We start from the raw sequence: 20,728 nt of genomic DNA, 5'->3' as shown, positions 1-20,728 counted from the left end.
GCCTAGCTAGTCAGAAGAGGATCGCATTTCTGGCCAGCCCAGGCAGGAAAGTTTGTGAGGCCTTTATCTCCAACTAAGCAGCAAAAAAAACTATAAAGTGAAGGTGGCTCAAGTGGTAGAGCACCAGTACTGTGCAAAAAAGCCAAATGAGTGTGCAAGACCCGGAGTCCAAGCCCCAGTACTGGGGGTGGGGGGAGGGGTTGAGGGGAAAATGTATGTGGGTTATATACTTAACCAAACTATTTCTTGATGGAAAAAATAACTTATAACCATTTTTGACTGTTTACTAAACAATCTCACAATAGCAAAAGACACTAATTTATAGAAACATGAATCTATACATTACAAAATATTGATTTTGTTTCTATTTTTTCTTTTATTCTGCCAGTCATGGACCTGAACTCCGGGCCTGGGCGCTGTCCCTCAGCTCTTCAGCTCAAGGCTAGCTCTCTATTACTTGAGCCACAGTGCCACTTCCGGCTTTATCTGCTTATGTGGTGCTGAGAAATCGAACCCAGGGCCTCATGCATGCAAGGCAAGCACTCTACCACTGAGCCACCTTCCCAGCCCTTGATTTATATTTTAAAGAAAAATGTAACATTAGTCCATATGTGATTTTTTTCTTTTCTTTTTAATTTGTTTAGATACAGTCTAGCTACTATAGTTCAGTCTGACTTTAAAGTCTTGACCCTCCTGCCTCAGCATCCAGAGTACTGGGATTATAGGTATGTGCCATTATACCCAGCTTTGAGTCATATTTTAAAAATGACCATCCGTGAGCAAATGTAATAATTATATTCAATGTACATCATGTAAATAGTGAACTATGTAATGTGAGGGTAGGGATGGGAGGGGGAAAATGGGAAACAACAAAGGAAGGGGTGACACTGACCTGAGTTACAATTATGGAATTGTAACCCTTTGTACAGCTACTTAATAATGATGATAAGAAGAAGAAATCCAAAAAACAACAAAAAAAAGAGCGCCCTATGATAGCTAACAGCTCATGCCTTTAAAACAAATGGAAAAAATCTCAAAGACAGTTATTTGTAAACTAATGACTGTAATTTGAAAGTTATGGTAACTCCCTAAGCTATACCTTAAAACCAGAGAACTTTGGCAAAACTAAACTAGAAATAAAATAAAACAAAAAAACTGAAGGAGCTTCTCCATAATTAAATTCTAAAGAACACTATTTGAACAAAATAAGACCTTCACTACGAAGGTAAAGTAGTATACCTGAGATTAAACTTAATCTTTTTTTTTTTTTCTTTTTTGGATCTGGTCATGGGGCCTGAACTCTGGGCCTGGGCGCTGTCCCTCAGCTCTTCAGCTCAAGGCTAGCGCTCTACCACTTGAGCCACAGCTCAACTTCCGGCTTTTTTCTTTTTGCTTATGTGGTGCTGAGGAATCGAACCAGGATCTCATGCATGCAAGGCAAGCGCTCTACCACTGAGCCACCTTCCCAGTCTTAAATTTAATCTTTTATTTTGCCACTACTAATTATAGAAGACTTCAGTTATTTTTTTAAATTGCTGTAAATATAAAATTATAACCTAGAAATAGGCAGAATATTTATGGTCACTTTTATTTTGCATGCTATCCAGTGTTCAGCTTTTTGCATCTTAGACTCATTAATCATTTACAAAGTATAAATAGATGAAAGGCTTTTTGGTGTATTTACCTTTTTTCCTTTGAAGTTGAGGGCACCAGGCTGCTCCAGGACCCCATAACACAAGCGTGTAATGTTGCCCTTGGGCCTGTTCCACGGTTAATACGATTTTCCTTTGCTTCTGTCCTCTGTAAGTATACAATGCTTCTGTAAGAGGAAAAAGAAGTACCTTAGTTGGCATTAGGGTACAGGTAACACTGTATCTCAGGAAAAACACAATGATCACTAAATGATACACTAAGATGGTTTGGTACCTTAATTTTTGTTTTGTTTCTTTTGGTGCCGGTTCTGAAGCTTGAACTCAGAGCCTAGGCACTGCCTAGAGCTTTTTTGCTCAAATTTAGCACTCTTAACATTTGGGTGATGCCTCCACTTCTGGCTTTTTGGTGGTTAACTGGACCTAAGAGTCTCATAGATGTCCTGCCCCAGATGATTTCAAACTGTAATCCTCAGATCTCTAGCCTCCTGAATAGCTAGGATTATGGGCATGAGCCATTGGTGCCTGGTAGGTACCTTAATTTTCATAACCTAAAATTAAAGAGGCAGTCAAAATGCTTACCTGTCAGTATGGTAATATCCACCACTCTTAGCAGAACATGGACCAGGATATCAGGTTGCAGCTGTGCCAATTCTACAAACTCTATAGTGTTCACTCTCTGAGGTCGCCTGGGAGGAAGATCTCTGAGATATGAGTACTGTAAACTCACATATGCCAGTAGGTCCTGAAGCACAACATTGCCAACTGTACTGAAATCTAAGGAACAAAGTACACACAAACAAAATGGCAGCATGGTACTTTCTTGACAACTGCCTATTTTCTTAGAACTGTATTTTATGTTGCATGATTAGATGTTAAACAGGACTTCATTTCTATAAAACATGCAGCTTTTTGAGTTACTGCAGAACCAAAACTAAAGGCTGATACATATATATTATTTATTTATTTATTTATATTTGTCAGTCATGGGCTTTAATTCTGGGACGGGGCACTGTCCCTCAGCTCTTCAGCTCAAGGCTAGTACTCTACCACTTGAGCCACAGCACCACTTCCAGTTTTTTGGTGGTTTACTAGAGATAAGAGTCTCATGGACTTTCTTGCCTGGGCTGGCTTTGAACCGTGATCCTCCTATCGCAGCCTCCTAAGTAGCTAGGATTACAGGCATGAACCATCAGCACCGGGCTAAAGGCTGATATTTTTAAGCAATGGAAACAGAATTATTTACCATCTCCCAAAGTTTTGTTGTGTTACTTTACTTCTTTATGTGGCTACATATATTTCTCTTCTATTAATAAACCAATTATATTTTATTAAATTTTTAAAATGTGATTTTACGTACATGTACCAAGGAGTTTCAATTCAACAGGTCAGATTAAGTATGAGACAATGCCTCTTGATCAATGTCCTTTCATCATTCTCCCCTATTTTTCCCAATCTCATCCATATATATTCATTATATAGTTCAACTTATATATAAAATATATATTGAATCTAATGACTCTTCCTTTCTCCATCTGTCCCCCCTCCCCTTGCCCTTCTCCCCTTCAATAAAACATGTGTCAGCTTCCTAGTATTCATGTTATTAAATGGTTGGTTAGTTGTTCAGGGGAGTCACTCCATTGGACTCCTGTCCTAAGTATATCATCTTTAGTCAATTTGTTTGTATACATATGCATATACCCCTCTATGTTTTCATATATGTTTATAATTTAGATCTAACTTCCACGTATGAGAGAAAACATTCACTGTTTGCCTCTCTGAGCCTGACTTACTTCACATAACATAATTTTTCTAGGTCCATCCATTTCCCTGCAGAAAACATAATGTTATTAGTTCTGATAGATGAGTAATATTCCATTGTCTAAATATACCACATTTTCTTGATCTATTCATTTATTGTAGGGCATCTGAGCTACTTCCATAGCTTGGCTACTTGGAATAGAGCAGCAATGAACATGGATATGCAACTGTCTTTACTGTACCAATATTCTAGACAGATGCCCAAGAGTAGTATTATTACTGGATCATAGGGTGGTTTTGAACTCAGGGTCTCATGCTTGCTAGACTAGCAGTCTACTACTTGCGCCATTCCCTCCACCCATGGATTTTTATGTTTAGTTTGTTGAGGAATCTTTAGACTGTCTTCAGAGTGGTTGCATTAGTCTATACTAACAGTTTAATAGGGTTCCTTTCCCCTACTTCTCTGCCAGCATTTGTGGTTGTTCATATTCTTGATGATGGTCAATCTGACTATGGTGAGATGAAATTTCAGTTTTGTTTGATTTGCATATTCTTTGTGGCCAGAGGTGTTTAGCATTCCTCATATGTTTATTGGCCATCCTTACTAATAAACCAATTTTTTTTACTCCATTACCCTTTTTATTTTTTTGTGCCAGTCCAAGGGTGTGAACTCAGGGCCTGGGCACTGTCTCTGAACTTTTGTGCTCAAGGTAACACTCTACCACATGAGCCACAGATCTAACTCCAGACTTTTGGTGTTTATTGGAAATAAGAGCCTCACAGACTTTCCTGCTGGGCTGGTTTTGAACCATAATCTTCAGATCTCAAGCCTCCTGAGCAGTATTACAAATGTGTCAGATCAGCATGTGGCTCTTAACTCCATTGCTTTTTAACTTCCTTACTACCTTGTATCCCATTGGTTCCTCAGTTCCTAGAGTCTTACTTGGTCCTGTCTTCCCCAAATATCTTGACCATTGTCACAGCTGCTTGGTATCACATGTGAAATACTCTATGAGCCACCTGGCTGGCTTTCCCTGAACATGCCCTGCTCTCTTCCAGGCTGAGGCCACCTGGCTGGTTCTCCCTGCGCATGCCCTGCTTTCTCCTAGCATCTGTTAAGAATCAAAATTCACAACCCAAAGGCTGTGCATATGTTAAAGTGAAAAAACCATAAATTGAAGTGTAATAAATTTGGTAGCACCTGTACTTTCAGTATTAAGAAATTAATACATTCAAATATATGTCTTACATTTTTCAGGCTGGACAGATGAATAATTCCCAAGATTCAATAACTGACTGGTAAATGTTGATTGGAGTACTGTCTCACCAATCCATTGATCCTCTTTAGTAGTAATATCTAGAGGGGGAAAAAAAATTGTGATCATGCCTTACTTCAGTCTGTGGTTAACTGACCTACCATGGTTTGAAGCCAGCCCAGGCAGGAAAGTCTATGAAACACTTAACCCTCATTAAACTACCAAAAAAGCCAGAAATGGGGCTTTGGCTCATTTAAATGGTAGAGCACTAGCCTCAAGTAAACAAAGCTCAGGAATAGCACCTAGGCCAGGAGTTGAAGCCCCAGGAACAGTACAAAAAAACTTTAATGGTATTGTGCTCACTGCTCTACAGAAGAAGTTTCCTTTACTTAAGGCAATTGAGCTAAAGGCTTTGTTTTTGGTATTGGTACTGGGGTTTGAACTCAAGGCCCTGTGTTCTAGTATGGCTTTCTACTTAAGGCTGGTACTCTACTAGAAATTAATACATTCAAAATGTGTCTTACCTTCTTCAAGCTAGGCAGATAAATAATTCCTATAGTTCCACTTCTAGATTTTAGCTGGTTAATTGAAAAGAAAGAGTTTAACAGACTTTTCTGCCCAGGCTGACTTTGAACTGCAATCCTCAGATTGCAGCCTTCTAAGCAGCTAGAATTACAGGTATGAGCCACCATCACCAATATCTAAAGAATATTTCTGATAAATTAAATCTTCTGTTTCTTAAATACTGTGGTTTCCTTCTTTTGAAGCTAACGAAACCTGTATCTACCTCTTGTCCATTACATCCTTTCTTAGACAGGTTATTAAGCTTAATCAGTTTCCTCCTGGCACTAATACACTGTGTATTGACTTTTTTTTTTTTTTTTTTGGTCAGTCATGGGGCTTGAACTCGGCATGGGCGCTGGCCCTCAGCTCTTCAGCTCAAGGTGAATGCTCTACCACTTGAGCCACAACGCCACTTCCTGTTTTCTGGTGGTTTATTGGAGATAAGAGTCTCATGGACTTTCTTGCCTGGGCTGGCTTTGAACTGTGATCCTCAGATATTAGCCTCCTGAGTAGCTAGGATTAGAGGCATGAGCCACCAGCACCTGACTCTGTGTACTGATTTTAACCTACATAGAACATATAACAAAATCCTAGATTTCTTTTTTTTTTTTTTTTTTGGTTGGTTGTGTGGCTTGAATTCTAGGCCTGGGCACCATCCCTACACTCTTCAGCTCAAGGCAAGCGCTCTACCTCTTGAGCCACAGCGCCACTTCCTGTTTTCTAGTAGTTTATTAGAGATTAGAGTCTCACAGACTTTCCTGCCCGGGCTGGCTTTGAACCATGAGCCTCAGATCTAGGCCTCCTGAGTAGCTAGGATTATAGGTGTGAGCCACTGGCGCACAGCTAGATTTCTTATGATAGGTGAAAAAGCAGGATAGAAATTATGTATATAACTAGATGAGCATAGATTCTGGAGTCTAGGTATAATTATGGCTTTGCCCTTTCCTATAAGTATGACTTTTCTTAAGCCTCAATTTTCTCAACTGAAAAATGGAGATCATAAACAGGATCTTCCTCATATAGTTTTTACCTGTTTCTTCAGTAAGAGCACAATACAACAGCATTACCAGCAATAGCAAAGCAGTACCACTGTCCATCATATGACTGTTAACATCAAGTGAAAGGGCTAATAATATGACATGTAGACAAAAATCATAAGGCAATGAAGAGGAGACCAATAATATGACTCAAACAGTTAGATGGCAAATGAGAAATAGGAACAATCAAAGAAGGCTTCATAGAGGAGAGAGTGAGTGGAAAGGTAGGATCAAAGTAAGGAGAGAATAATAAAAATAAATAAATAAATAACAAATGAGAAGTAACAATAAAAGAGAAGTTCAGAAATAGCAACACGTAGGATACTCAGATAAGGAGACAAACACAGATGCTATTCAGTCATGCTGAATCCAGTGAAGGCAAATGGTACCGACAGTCCTCAAAGACTTAAAAGTGAGAGACAACAAATCAAACTCCAGCTTTGCTGAGCCCTGCTGGTTCATACCTGTAATCCTAGCTACTCAAGATGCTGAGATCTGAGGACCTAGTTCCAAGCCAGCCCTGTGAGATTATCCAAGTAAAGCATCAAAAAGCCCAAAGTGGAGTTGTGGCTCAAGAGGTAGAGTACTAAACTTGAGGAAAAATGCTTGCCAACGGACAGTCCCCAGATGAGTCCAAGCCCCAACACCAATACAAAAAAAAAAAAAAAAGAAACAGCTTTATGAAATAAGATGACACCATTACCTCGATGATCTCACCTGTCAGTAGAATTATATCTCCAAGAAATACTGTAAGTGCCCAAAATGCTGCAGTCCTCCACAACACAACCCTCTTCTTAATTTCTGATTGGTCAATTACTTCAATTGTTGACAAAGGCACTTTTGAACCAGAATTTGGTCCAGATTTTATGTTTATTTCTTTCACATGACATGGAGCTAGCACCATAACTAAACAATTATACTTCTGACTTTTAGAATCACAATTTTTGATTAATGTTATTTTTTTAATATTCGTAAGTGCAGACACATTCCTCTGACACGTTGCCCCAGCTGCCTCTCCTGCATTAGAACCTAACTTCTGCTTCTTAGGCACTGGGAGTACTTTAGACCGAGCACTGGGGTGGTCCAATTTATCTTTAGAAGTCCATTTTTGTTCAGTAGCACTTTGATGGGAAGCATTTACTTGGGAACACAGGAACCCTGAGCTACACAGCTCAATGTGTATCTCATTCGGTGGCAGCTCATCATCAGAACTGTAAAGTTCTTCAGATCCCAAATTTTCTTTCAGACCTTTTGCAGGACTGATGTGAATGAGGCTATTTTTTGTTTCAGGACAAACACGGCTTAGAAGTTCTCCAGAACAGGCTTGGTTCTGCCTATTTTCACATCCTTCTGCAAAACCATTTGGCTGAATCAGATTAGTTGCGGTTGTTCCTAAGTCCCCAGGACCTGGTTTTGATTCAATCTGCATATTTATGATGCCTTTATTTATAGTCTCTTTGCCTGTATCCTTCTTTTGGGCTAAAAAAGCAACCTGACTAGAGGTCAATATACTGAGAAACTCCGTGTCAGTAGATACTCCTGGATTGGAGGTTTTCTTGACTGCTCCTTCAGACCATGTCCCAGGCTGGTTTTGTATTCCATGGTGTTCTGTTGGCACACTCTTTGTTTCTGTAGTTTCTGGCTCTATGTTAATCTGTTCAGTGCCACAGGCCAAATCCAACATAGCTGCACATTTATGATTTAACTGAAAGGAATTTGTTTGAAAGTTTTGGCCACATATGTTTGACTGATTTGGGGGCTGTTCACCTATAATGTTCTTATTTTTACAGTGAAGCTCTTGAAATATTTCTTCTTCAGGTAGATGCTGAACGATGCTTTTAAATCCACAAGCCTCATCACTCGGGCCCGAGGGGGGACTCTCCTGGGATTTTATGTTCTGTGTGCAATGTAGACGGTCATCTTTCAACAGAACAGATCTATACACGGAGGTCTCTAAAAGATGGCCACTAAGAAGGCTTGGAAGTCCTGCAGCTTCCAGGATCTGACTATCTTTCAGGTCTTGGAGCTCATGGTTTTCATTCAGATGGAAAGAACGCTGATTGTATAAAAGCTGCATTTCCTTCCAGGGGGCAGCAGTGGGCTTTGAGGAAGTTGTTCCTTGGGATACCATCATATTCAGTGGAACAACTGGAGCACCCCAAAAAATGTGGACTTGAGATCTTCCACTCATAATTTCTGATGCAAATTAAAAGTACAAAATTACTTTTTGTCAGACTTACATATTTTTTACCAAAATAATTTACCCAAATAAAATATAGTGAATAAAAAGATAATTAATAGAGGTGGTATTTTTGAAATTCCACTTGATTATAAAATTCATAAATACACAAGAAATCATAATTGAAATATGATACATATAAATCAAAATAGTCATAAAAAATCTTCATCTAGCCGGGCGCTGGTGGCTCACGCCTGTAATCCTAGCTATTCAGGAGGCTGAGATCTGAGGATCGAGGTTCAAAGCCAGCCCGGGCAGGAAAGACCATGAGACTCCTATCTCCAATAAGCTACCAGAAAACCAGAAGTGGTGCTGTAGCTCAAGTGGTAGAGCGCTCCCCTAGAGCTGAAGAGCTGAGGGACAGCGCCCAGGCCCAGAGTTCAAGCCTCATGGCCGACCAAAAAAAAAAAAAAAAAATCTTCATCTAAAGACTCTCAGAGAAATAAAGCTAAGTATTAAACAAATAAAATTTAATATGAGCCAGGCGCCAGTGGCTCACACCTATAATCCTAGCTATTCAGGAGGCTGAGATCTGAGGATCACAGTAAAGCCAGCCTGGGCAGGAAAGTCCATGAAACTCTTATCTCCAATAAACCATCAGAAAACGGGAAGTGGCGCTGTAGCTCAAGTGGTATAACACTAGCCTTGAACTGAAAAGCGGAGGAACAGTGCTCAGGCCCAGAGTTCAAGCCCCACAACCGACCCCCACCCCCGCAAAAAAATTTTAGTATACTTATTTGTTATATTGCAAAAATTTTTTCACTGAAATAATAATTTAGCTTAAAGCATTCATTTCATTGTATGACAAGTTACCTGTTCTTTTTAGTGCATAGAGTATTTCTGTAAGTTCTGGGATCCTTTTTCCTTCAACTTCGAACTCAACTCCCCCAAACCGAAATAGAAGGCTCTAACTAGAAGGCAAAGAATATAAAAAAGTGAAGTTTTCTTCAAAATGCATATGTGAGTCTATGTTCTATTTTCAATCTGTTCATACAATTAACAATTTTATCTATATTTATCTTCTTTCCTAATATCTGGCTAGTAATCATTTTATAACATATAGAAAAAGAGAATTTTATTACCACTCAAGCTTCTCATTAGCTGTGGCATTTGATATAACTAAATCTAAGTAAACATCTTATTTACTGAGATAAAGAATCATACCAAAGTCAGGCATGGGAAGCTTATAACTATAATCCTAGCTATCAGGAGGCTGAGATCTGAGGATTGTGGTTTGAAGCAAGCTAGGATGAAGCTCTCATCTCTAATTAACCACAAAGCCTGAAGTGAAGCTGCTGTGGCTCAAGAGCAAAAAAGCTTAAGGGACAGTTCCAAGGCTGAGTTCAAACCCTAGTTCCAGCACAGAAAGCAAGGGAGGAAAGAGAGAAAGGGGGTTGGAGCAGGGGAGGGGGAAAGGAGGAAAGGGGGGGAAGGAAGGAAGGAAGGAAGGAAGGAAGGAAGGAAGGAAGGAAGGAAGGAAGGAAGGAAGGAAGGAAACAAGGAAGGAAGGAAAAAAGGAAGGAAGGAAAAAAGGAAGGAAGGAAAGGGAGAGGGGGAGGAAAAGAGAATGCAAGAGATACATGATTGGAGATAAGAGTCTCACAGACTTTCCTGCCCAGGCTGGCTTCAAACTGGGATTCTCAGATCTTGGCCTCCTGAGTAGGTAGGATTACAGGTATGAGCCCCTGGCACTCAACATCATGGATAAATTTTTAAAATATATCTACATTCTAAGTTTTTTGTTGTGATAATTAATTTGTATTATTTTAACAAGGTCAGTCTCTTTTGTTTAGTAATTCAGGCAATTCTTGACTAACCTTCAACTCAAATATAACATCAAAGCCATATAGAACAATGTCCTCTAGCTAAGATTTTGGTATCAGAGTACAGTGATGCAGCTGCTACAGTATTATCAACTAAAATAGATATATAGTAAGTTTCAAACTGCTTATACTAATGAATTATTGAGGAGACAAATTTGTAGTAAGTTTAGGTTTCACATCATGACTCACTGAAAGTCAAAGATCCAAGCATTTATATTTACTACATACCAACTCTCATAGAAAGAACAACCCAAAGCCAAGTATCCGTGCTCACGCCTGTAATCCCAGCTAAGGAGGCTGAGATCTGAGACAGCAGTTGAAAGCCAGTCCTGGCAGGAAAGTCTGTGAGACTCTTATCTCCAGTTCACCACCAGAAAACCAGAAGTGGTGCTATGGCTCAAGTAGTAGAGCACTAGCCTTGAGTTGAAGAGCTCAGGGACAGCTCCCCGGCCCAGAGTTCAAGCTCCACTACATTACTATTTAAATACTATTACTAGATATGCCACTAGGAGGCCCCCAAATAGCATAGCAAAAGCCTTCAAATTCAAATTAGGTTTCAAAACCAAGGAGGAATCAGGGCTGGTGGCTCAGGCCTGTAATCCTAGCTACTCAGGAGGCTGAGATCTGAGGATTGAGGTTCAAAGTCAGCTCAGACAGGAAAGCCCATGAGATTCTTATCTACAATTCACCACCACCACCACAACTCCCAAACAAAACAAAACAAAAAAACAAAAGTGGAATTGTGGCTTAAATTGGTAGAGTGCTAACCTTGAGCGAAAGAGGTCAGGGACAGTACCCAGCAGCCTGAGTTCAAGTCCCATGGCTGACCTTAAAAGAAAATTCATTAACTAATTTTAAAAAATAAACCAAGGATGAGCCAGGCACCAATGGCTCAGACCTGTAATCATAGCTACTCAGTAGGCTAAGATCTGAGGATCATGGTTCAAAACTAGCTCAGGCAGGTAAGTCCATAAGACTCTTATCTCCAATAAACCAGCAGAAAACCAGAAATGGAGCTGTGGGTCAAGTGATAGAATGCCTGCCTTAAGTGAAAAAGCTAAGAGAGAGCAGCCACAGTTCAAACCTGCACAGGAAAAAACAAACAAAAGAAAAACCAAGGGAAGGAGGAAGGAAGAAACAAATGATCATAATGTAGGAATATTTAGCTATAAGCAACCCACATGCATACAATTAACCATATAATGAGCTAAATCAAGGAAGTCTAGGTTTCTTCTCCAATAGTTTCATCCCGATAGCCTTAAATCTTTAAAAATGAAGTAAAAAAAGGAACTTCTCCTGGGTGGGTTCTTTATTCTCTTTCTCATGTTTGTTCAACAAACTTAAATATACCTTCTGTTCCAGAATTTTGCTCTAATATTTTCAGTAATGCAAACTAATAGGAAAACCCAAAGATCAGACAACTTTCGGTCCTCATCAATTTGCAACATTTACAACTGTTTATCGATCTTTTCCTTAGTCCTTCTATTCTTATTAAATCTGTGAGACCACCAAAATGGGATTATTTGAAGATTTAAAAGATATTTATTGTTTTTTTTTCATTCCCAAAACAAACACGTAAGATTATTTGTGGGCATTCCGAGAATTCACCCCTAACCAGGAGTTCATAATCTAATGAGGGCCATAGAGTGGTAACTAGAAAATAACAATTCAGAACTTAAAAGCAAAGGTGTCACTAGAAGGGGAAAGCCTGATACAAAACCAATATGGTTTTGTCTGCTCTATACTTGCTTTCTTTATGGGCTCTTAGGACTATGGCTAATCATAAAACTTTGGCACTGAGTGATCCATATTGTCCAGCCCATCAAAGGCTTAAGGAAGCTGCCCTAATTGGGTTAGCCAAGGGTCGGGCCTGCTGCAGTAATCTCCAAGATGTGTAAAAAGACTGTAAGACTCTCTCTGCTTGTGGCCCTCCCCCATTTTCTTCTAAATGTGTTGAAATCAGGCTCACTTTCTGTATCTATTAACAATAATGAAGTCCAGTTGCCAAGTTTAGTATTCATAGTACTTCTCCACTCTTACAACACCATTCTTTCCTAGCTATCCCTTTTACTGTTCTGGTTTTTCTCTTTCTCTTCCTCCTTGGGTTATCTCTTCATTTCACACATATCTAGAGATTTGTATCGAATCCCATTTGTTTTGTAGTGTGGATGCGAGACCACTCAGTCCTCAGTGAAAATGTAAAAGTTTTTATTGAGTGAAAAGTGTTGATGTGCCAGGACTGTACCAAAAGTGTTGATGTGCCAGGACTGTATCTGGAGTCAGGAATTTCAGGAAATGGCCCAGAGTGCCAGCGCACATTGGCTTTTAAGCATTTTTGGCTAGGGCAGGGTAAGAGGGAGGTTGGGTGTTGGTTTTAGCCAATGGTTGTTACAAGAAATTTGCATCGTAAGTTTAAATTTTCCACCAAGGTTTTGCTGGCAGGAGGCAGAGGAACAGAACAAAAGGTGGTGATGGTTCATGTGGGTTAGGGCTCGCATTGTTCAGAAAACAGCAGAAGCAGAGTTACAGAGTTACAATCACAGTTACTAGCTAAAATAGCTAGTTACCAGGAAAGTCTTATCCACAGAATGCACAGTTACATTTATATCAAAATAATTCATTATCCATTTTATGCAATCCAAGTCAAATATTATATTCCATCCTTACTTCCTCCATCACATCAGTTCAACTACCCCATACCCAATATGCTTCCCAAATTGGTACTGAAAGCTCTCTCCCCACTTTAGGCCTGCATTTTTTTCTTTTTTTTTCTCTCTCTCTTTTTTTTTTCTTGCCAGTCCTGAGGCTTGAACTCAGGGCCTGGCTAGCACCCTACCACTTACCACAGCACCACTTCTGGCTTTTTCTGTTTATGTGGTACTGAGGAATCGAACCCAGGGCTTCATGCATGCTAGGCAAACACTCTACCACTAAGTCACACTCCTAGTCCTAGGCCTATTATTTCTAGCCTCAGTACATTTGATATTATCATGAAAGAATCAAAGACAAGCTTCAAAGCCTTCCTTGCCTTCTGGGCAAGATGGCAGAGCACCCATAACACAAAGCAGTTTTGAGATTTCACAGGAATCTAATCTCCCAGGATGACAAATGTTTGATAGAACTCAAGATTCAGTAAAGCACATAAATTTTTACTACATAACAGCTATTATCCTCCATAAACACCTGTGTATGGGACTCCCAGCCATCCAAAAAATTAACTAGAAAAAAACCTTTGATTATTCAAAAATGTGTAATTAAAATATTTATACCAAAGGTTGCTGCTCCTATGCACTTATAAGAGGTACAAGTGTGTGTCAGGGATATAGAGGGCTGAGAACAGGGAAAACATTTATCATAGCAAGAGTTAAGTCACTGACAACTGATGAGTTTCAAAGATTCTAGGATACGTTTTGGGTGTGCACAGAGAAGGTTAAAGCTCATCACGATACCAGACAAAACCTGCGAGTACATATCCATTAGCACAGTTAATAATTATACAGTTTCTCAATCTGCAGAAGGCCACCACTCAGAAAGACCAATACAACCATCATCCTTTATCTTTAGAATGGTCAGAGTCTGACGAATGGGTAAAAGATTTATAAAACAGGATGAACTGTATCAGCACGTTTTGTCTTTGCCCAACACTAACAACAACAACCAAAAAAAACTTGTTCCAAACTACCTGTGGCTAAAGGAGAGTGCTTTTTTCCATCTCCAAACCAACAAAAAAATCTTCTATAGATTACAATTACTATGAACCTTTTTCATGTGCCTTTCACAGACTAAACAATCAGAGTATTAATCAACGGCATCAATAACAAAATCAAGAGGAGTCAGTGAGGGATGGTAACTAAATGCACAAGTTTTAGAATAAGAGAGATGTGAGGTCATTGTCTTCTCAAACTGGCTTCTATCCATAATCCTCAAACCTCATTTTCTGAATTAGCTAGGATTATGGGTATGAGCCACTGGTGCCCAACTCCTACCCTGAAATTTATTAAATGTGCAAACTGAAAAATGTTGAACCAGCTGACAGTATTACCAGGTTCATATGCTACTTCTTTGTATATCTGAAAACACAGTAGTATCAAAGGAGAATTATGCTTTCTTGTCTGTTGAGAATAACATCCATTCCTAGTTCCTAGTATTAAGTCAAAGCACACAGTAATTACTCAATGAACATTAGCTTTTTATGGTTTTAAACAGAGAACTCTACATGCACATTCCTGGTGGTACACAGACCCACCATACTTCTCCTATGTGCTTTTTATAATGTGGTAATAATAAAACGGAAATAATTTTCTATTTTGCGTTAATCTACTTTTAGCCACTTTTCTGTACCAATTTACAATCTTCTTAATCATTTTAACATTACCTTAATATCTGAATTATAAATCTAAGTTTGGTAAGTTATCTCTAATACACCAACTTATTTCCAACTTATTTATAAAAGTGCATTTAGTATTACCCCATTTTGTCTTATAAACACTCTTAGGCATGTGATTGCTAAAACTTTTATGGCTTCTAATAGGTATTATATATTGTTGGTTGCAAAAGAACGGAACCATTTATAATGCTATAAACAGTGCCTGAGGGTACTAGTCTTTCCACAACTTAGCTAGTATCTTAAAGGGTAATTTTGACAATAAGGGTACTGAGGAATTCCCTCTACTATCCCCATGCTCTGTCAGTCATAGGGCTTGAACTCAGGATCTGCGCATTGTCCCTGAGCTTTTTTGCTCAAGGCTAGTGCTCTACCACTTTGAGCCACAGCTCCACTTGCAGTTTTCTGGGTCTTAATTAGAGATAAGAGTCTCACAGACTTTCCTGCCTGGATTAACTTTCAAGCTCAGTTCTCAGATCTCAGCCTCCTGAGTAGCTAGGATTACTGGCTAATGAGCCACTGGTGCATGGCTTGCTTTATTTCTCTTCTCTTACAAATAGGGTGACTACACATTCTGACTTGTCCTCAACAATCCTAGGTAAAGCATGCTACCCATGTGCGGGCTTTCTCTTTTACTCTCACAGGTGCCTCTGTTAGAAACAGGTTATACATAGTGACTATACGTTCGACTTCTGAAGAGTCTCCCTATTTTCTTTAAAACAGTATGAGAAACAGGAACAAGTTAAACAGTTAAGTGTTCTGATCAGTTTTCCTGTTAAATTTTTAAATAAGGGCTGGGAGCTTAGTTGAAATAGGAGAGAAGTTGCCATGGGTTTAATCATCACTACTGAAATTTAAAAAATTAAATAAATGAGACTAAACTGTATCTAGCAATTAATAATACAATTTGAGAATGTAAATACAGACAGGAAGGAAAATAGCCAATGTTTGGTAACTAAGGGGAAAACGAGCCAGACTGGCAGGTGTGGGCAATGAAGCAGCAGACAATGGAATAGATCTCTTACTAGAAAATGTCTTAGACACACATCCAAGGATCAACTTGTCCATAGTCACCCATCTCAGAGAAGATGAGAGGGAAAACCCTAAAACATCACACTTTACCCCAGTCCTCCAACTACACAGCACCCAAAGATCTGCCCCTTTAAGACTAGAAATCACAATCTCATAGTTGGGTGCTGGGGTTAAGCCTGCTCTCACCTCCACTCTTCCCTCACCCAGCCTTATTTATTGCTTTTAAAGGAAGTATAATTAAACACTCAGTAAAATGCACAGGACTTAAGAGTTCAAGCTAATGACTATTAAAAACCATTCTCTTCCCAGGTCAAAACACAACACAGAGTAGCTCTCTGGTCCTCTGGAATCCCTCACCACCTTTCACCTCACAGTCTTTCTTTTTCTTCTTTTCCTTTTTTTTTTGAAGGTCTTGGGGCTTGAACTCAGGGCCTCGGCACTGTCCCTGAACTTCTTTGGCTCAGGCTAGCACCAAACCACTTGAGCGACAGTGCCATTCTGGCTTTTTCTTTCTTTTTCTTTCTGTCGTAGGGCTTGAACTCTAGACCTGGATGCCGTCCCTCAGCTCTTCAGCTCAATGTTAGCGCTCTACCACTTGAGCCACAGAACCACTTCCAGTTTTCTGAACGGTTTAATGGAGATAAGAGTCTCACTGACTTTCCTGCCTGGGCTGGCTTTGAAACTCGATCCTCAGATACCATCCTCCTGAGCAGCTAGGATTACAGGTGTGAGCCACCAGTGCAGGGCAACTTCTGGCTCTTTCTAGATGGGTACTAATGAATCCAAACCCAGGGCTTCATGCATACTAGGGAAGCACTCTACCACTAAGCCACATTCCTAGCCCCTCATAACTATTTTCTGATGTGTGTAAGTGTAGAATAGTTTTGCCATTTTTTGGATTCCACATAAGTCATGTAGCATATGATCACTAATATTTATTTTTCTAAATACATGGTTTTATGATTCATCTGTATCAGCAGATTATTTGGGGGGAGGAGTTTTAGCAAGGATTTATTATAGTATAACAAGGATATAGTATGGAGAAACAGAAAAAGAGAAACATTTTCTATTGCCAATGCAGGGAATAAGTTAAAGACTTTTAGTTCAATATTTTCAATACTTAGTAGCAACTGTTTGTAGGAATATAGTTTATTTTTTTCCAATTTCTTTTAATTTTGAATAAGACTCCTAATATTTTGTTTTCTATGATACTGGGGTTTAAACTCAGTGCCTCTATCATTTAGGTCACACCTCCAATTCTATAAACATCTGTGTGTGAGAGAGAGTGGTAAAGTGCTTATGTGGCATATGTGAGTCCCTGGGTTCAATCCCCAGCAACATACATATACATATACACAGAATAAACGAATTCTTTGATATTCCTCCATTTAAGGGAGTAGGGCTATAGGGTTGGGATGTAGCTCAAGTGGCTAGGAGCTTGCCTAGCAAGTATATGGCGCTGAGCTGAAAACTCTTGGGGGGAGGAGAGAAAGAGAAGAGAGAGGACCATCTCTACAGTTCCTGCTACTCAGGAGGCTAAATAAGGCAAGAATCAGGGCCTGGAAGGGTGGAGGAAGGTAGTCCCTTGAACCTAAGAGTTTCAGGTCAGGCTAGGAATCAAGGCAAGATCTTGCCTCAAAAGAGTAGGGGAAACTAATTCTTCTACCCTTGAGTAACATGTAGATTATAGCACAATAAGGTGTAACTGGAAGTACTGCAGCTTCCTCCCTGCTCTCACTCTTTGGTCAATCAGCCTGAGGGAAGCCAGCTGCCAAGTCCTAAGGGCGATGGAGCAGCCCTACAGGCAGGTTCACTGGGTGCAGAACCAGGTTCTCCAGCCAATGCCAGTGAAGAGTTATTGCTCCAGCTCAGCTGTGGGACATGACCGCTTCACACTGGGATTCTCTAGCCCCAGTCCAGCCTTTAGATGACTGCCCTTACTAACATCTGGATACAAACTCCTTAAGAGACCTTGAACTTGAATTATCTGGCTAATCTCCTTCTGACATCTCCACAAAGTTTAAGGTAATACATACTGCTGCTTTAAGCCACCAAGTATTGGGGTTTTTTTGTTATACAGCAAGAGGGAACACAGAGTTCTCACAGTTTTTGCTTTTGCATTTTAGGTATATGATCCTCCACTGCACTTATTTCTCTGTGTGGATCCAATAAAAGGGAAATTCACTGTTTCCCATGTACATAGAGATTTATGGTGAATTTTTCTTTCTCCAGCTGGGTTAGCTTGGCACTGGAGTAGCAAATATGTGAGTCTGTTTCTGAGCTCTCTATCGTGTTCTACTTTGATCAAGATGAGACTGTCGTATCTACAGTACCTTTAAAGAAAATCTTGACATCAGGAAATAAAACACTGTCATTTCTCAAAACTATTTGGCCATTCTTAGTCCTTTGCATTTTGATCGATTTATAGGGCCAGCTTGTCTTATTTCTTTGAACAAAGTCTGTTATGAATAAGACTAGGGACAAAATACAATGGCTTATACATAATAAATAGTTTTGCTTGGTTTGAAACTAATTAAATACAAGAGAGCTATTGTATTTTATAAAAGCAAAGCTATTTTTATGGGAGATAAGGAGGTTTGAAGCTTTAAAAACAAAAGAGAGCCTGGTACCAGTGGCTCATGCCTGTAATTCTAGCTACTCAGGAGGCTGAGATCCGAGGATGAAGGTTCAAAGCCAGCCAGAAAGTCTATGAGACTCCTATCTCCAATTAACCAGCTAAAAAAAAGGGGGGGAGGTGTGGCTCAAGTTATAAAGTGCCACCCTGGAGAGAAAAGGCTAAGGGACAGAGACCATGCTCTGAGTTCAGACCTCAGAACTAACAGGAGGAAAAAAAAAAAAAAAGAAAGAAAGGTAAGTATTTGAGGATTTCCCTAGGACATAAAATTAAACTTGGCAGCTAAATCTGACCATTAGAAACTATGTCTAACAAAACAATCAGTGCAAGTTATTTATGGAGATTCCTATCAACCAGAAGCATGGGGTATACCTACAAACCACTCAGGCTTTATCTTACACTTTATAGTTGCTGTCATCAATCATTCACTCTTACTAAGCAAGTTAGCAATTTAAATAAGAAACTTTGTAACAACTATAGATTAACTCAATGCTGAGGCAGCACCATGTTGCTTTCAATAGGAAAGGTCTCAATTCACACTTAATGCTGTTCTTCAAGATTAGTTATGCATTGCTACAAATTTGAGGAACATTTTTCCAAAGAAACAGAATTGTGAAACAAAGTTAAAATCTCAGACAATAAACAAAGGCCAATTTAATCCATAAAGTCCCTAAAACCCACAGAAAATAAAAGGAACACATTTAGGCAACTTTCAATTACTTTTATTTTTATGCCAATACTGAGGGCCTTAACTTAGTGCCACATGTTTACCCTTAGCGTTTTCACTCAAGGTTAGTGCTCTACCATTTGAACCACACGTCCACTTCTGGCTTTTGGATGGTTAATTGGAGATAGGAGTTTCTTAGACTTTTCTGCCCAGGCTGGCTTTGAATTGAGATACTCAGATCTCAGCCTTCTGAATAACTAGGATTCTCATTACCGCCCTAACTTCATTCCTTTTATCATTACATTAAATAAAAACAGCAGTCACCAACATTTTTCTTTCAGTCATGTTTCCTATTTCAGTTTCTGTATAATTCTAGTTAGTACAAAAGTTATTAACTATATACTTACTATGGCCATAATGATCTCCCCCCAAAAATATTGAATGACTTACTTTCAGCTGGACCGAGGTGGCTCATTCCTGTAACCTAAATATTCAGGAGGCTGAAATATGAGAATCCAGGTTCAAAGCCAGCCTTGGCAAACAAGTTTGAGAGCCTCTTATCTCCAGTTAACCAAATTAACCAATTAAACACAAAGCCCAAAGTGGAGATATAGTTCAAATAATAGAGCACCAACCTTGAACAAAAGGGAGTGATGAGAGTATGAGGCTCTCAATCCAAGTCCCAGTACTGGCACAAAAGCAGACAGACAGAAAGACAGACACACACACAAACACACACACATACACACACACATGCAAAAGACTCTATTCAGATACAAATCCTGGATAAAATCCAGTATTTTTCTAACTTGCATGCAACTATCTGTATTTCCACATTCCCAAAGTGAAGTAAAGAGCTATACAACACAAAGTCAACAATAATAATAACAAAAATTTTAAGCACCAAAATGATGAAAAATCACTGAAGATTTTAAGAGAAAACTACAAAATTTAGTCTACAACCTATTCAATGTTCATAATGATACTGGTCTTCATAAAACTTGAAGAAGAAAAAAAAAATCTAAAACAAAGTCTTCCAAATAAACAAAAGGCCCTGAATTCAATCCTCAAAAATGTAAAAGTCACCAGGCATAGTGGCCCATGCCTATAGCCCTAGTTAATTAGGAAATGGAAAGCCAGCCCAGCCCAGATATTAAAGTGTGAGAGAACCAATCTCAATCAAGGACTGAGTGTGATCACACACACACACACACACACACACACACACACACACACACACAATCAAGGACTGAGTGTGATCACACACACACACACACACACACACACACACACACACACACACACACACACACACACACACACACACACACACACACACACCTCAAGGCCAAACTGAAGAACAAATAGAAAGAGCACAGTTCAAGTTGGCCTACACATAAATTGAGACCCTATATTGAAATTAACCAATGCAAACAAAAAGTGACTAGCAGAATAGTTTAAGAGGCAGAGTGTTTGCTTAGTGAACATGGGACTGTAGATTTCAAATCCTTTTTGTAGACAAAAAGGATTAAAATTCTCTTAGTATAGTAGGACATGCCTGTAATACCAGCACTTAGGGAAAATAGAGGGAGAGAGATTTTTTTTTTTAAGTCCCTGTCAGGCACCAGTATCTCATGCCCGTAATTGTAGCTACTCAAGAGGCTGAGATCTGAGGATCAAG

The 20,728-nt window shown here is 39.3% G+C and overlaps 1 protein-coding gene across 3 annotated transcripts in view; it reads right to left on the bottom strand.

The window, feature by feature from the left end:
* Positions 1 to 20,728, bottom strand: part of Shld2 (shieldin complex subunit 2) — a 62,843-nt gene that overhangs the window by 18,729 nt on the left and 23,386 nt on the right. For all 3 annotated transcript variants that reach the window (XM_070020774.1, XM_070020775.1, XM_070020777.1), the window contains 5 exons: positions 9,320 to 9,417; positions 6,985 to 8,463; positions 4,660 to 4,767; positions 2,232 to 2,426; positions 1,685 to 1,819 (listed from right to left, as the gene is read on the bottom strand). In XM_070020774.1, the coding sequence (XP_069876875.1) occupies positions 1,685 to 1,819; positions 2,232 to 2,426; positions 4,660 to 4,767; positions 6,985 to 8,458 (1,912 nt within the window). In that variant the 5' untranslated portion in view covers positions 8,459 to 8,463; positions 9,320 to 9,417. The remainder of the gene's footprint in view (positions 1 to 1,684; positions 1,820 to 2,231; positions 2,427 to 4,659; positions 4,768 to 6,984; positions 8,464 to 9,319; positions 9,418 to 20,728) is intronic.

The sequence above is a fragment of the Dipodomys merriami genome, unplaced genomic scaffold (genome assembly GCF_024711535.1).
Source record: "Dipodomys merriami isolate MVZ:Mamm:240054 unplaced genomic scaffold, mDipMer1.0.p SCAF_14, whole genome shotgun sequence".
Lineage (NCBI taxonomy): Eukaryota > Metazoa > Chordata > Mammalia > Rodentia > Heteromyidae > Dipodomys > Dipodomys merriami.
The sequence above is the reverse complement of the archived record's forward strand: the minus strand, read 5'-3'. Positions and strand labels throughout refer to the sequence as shown.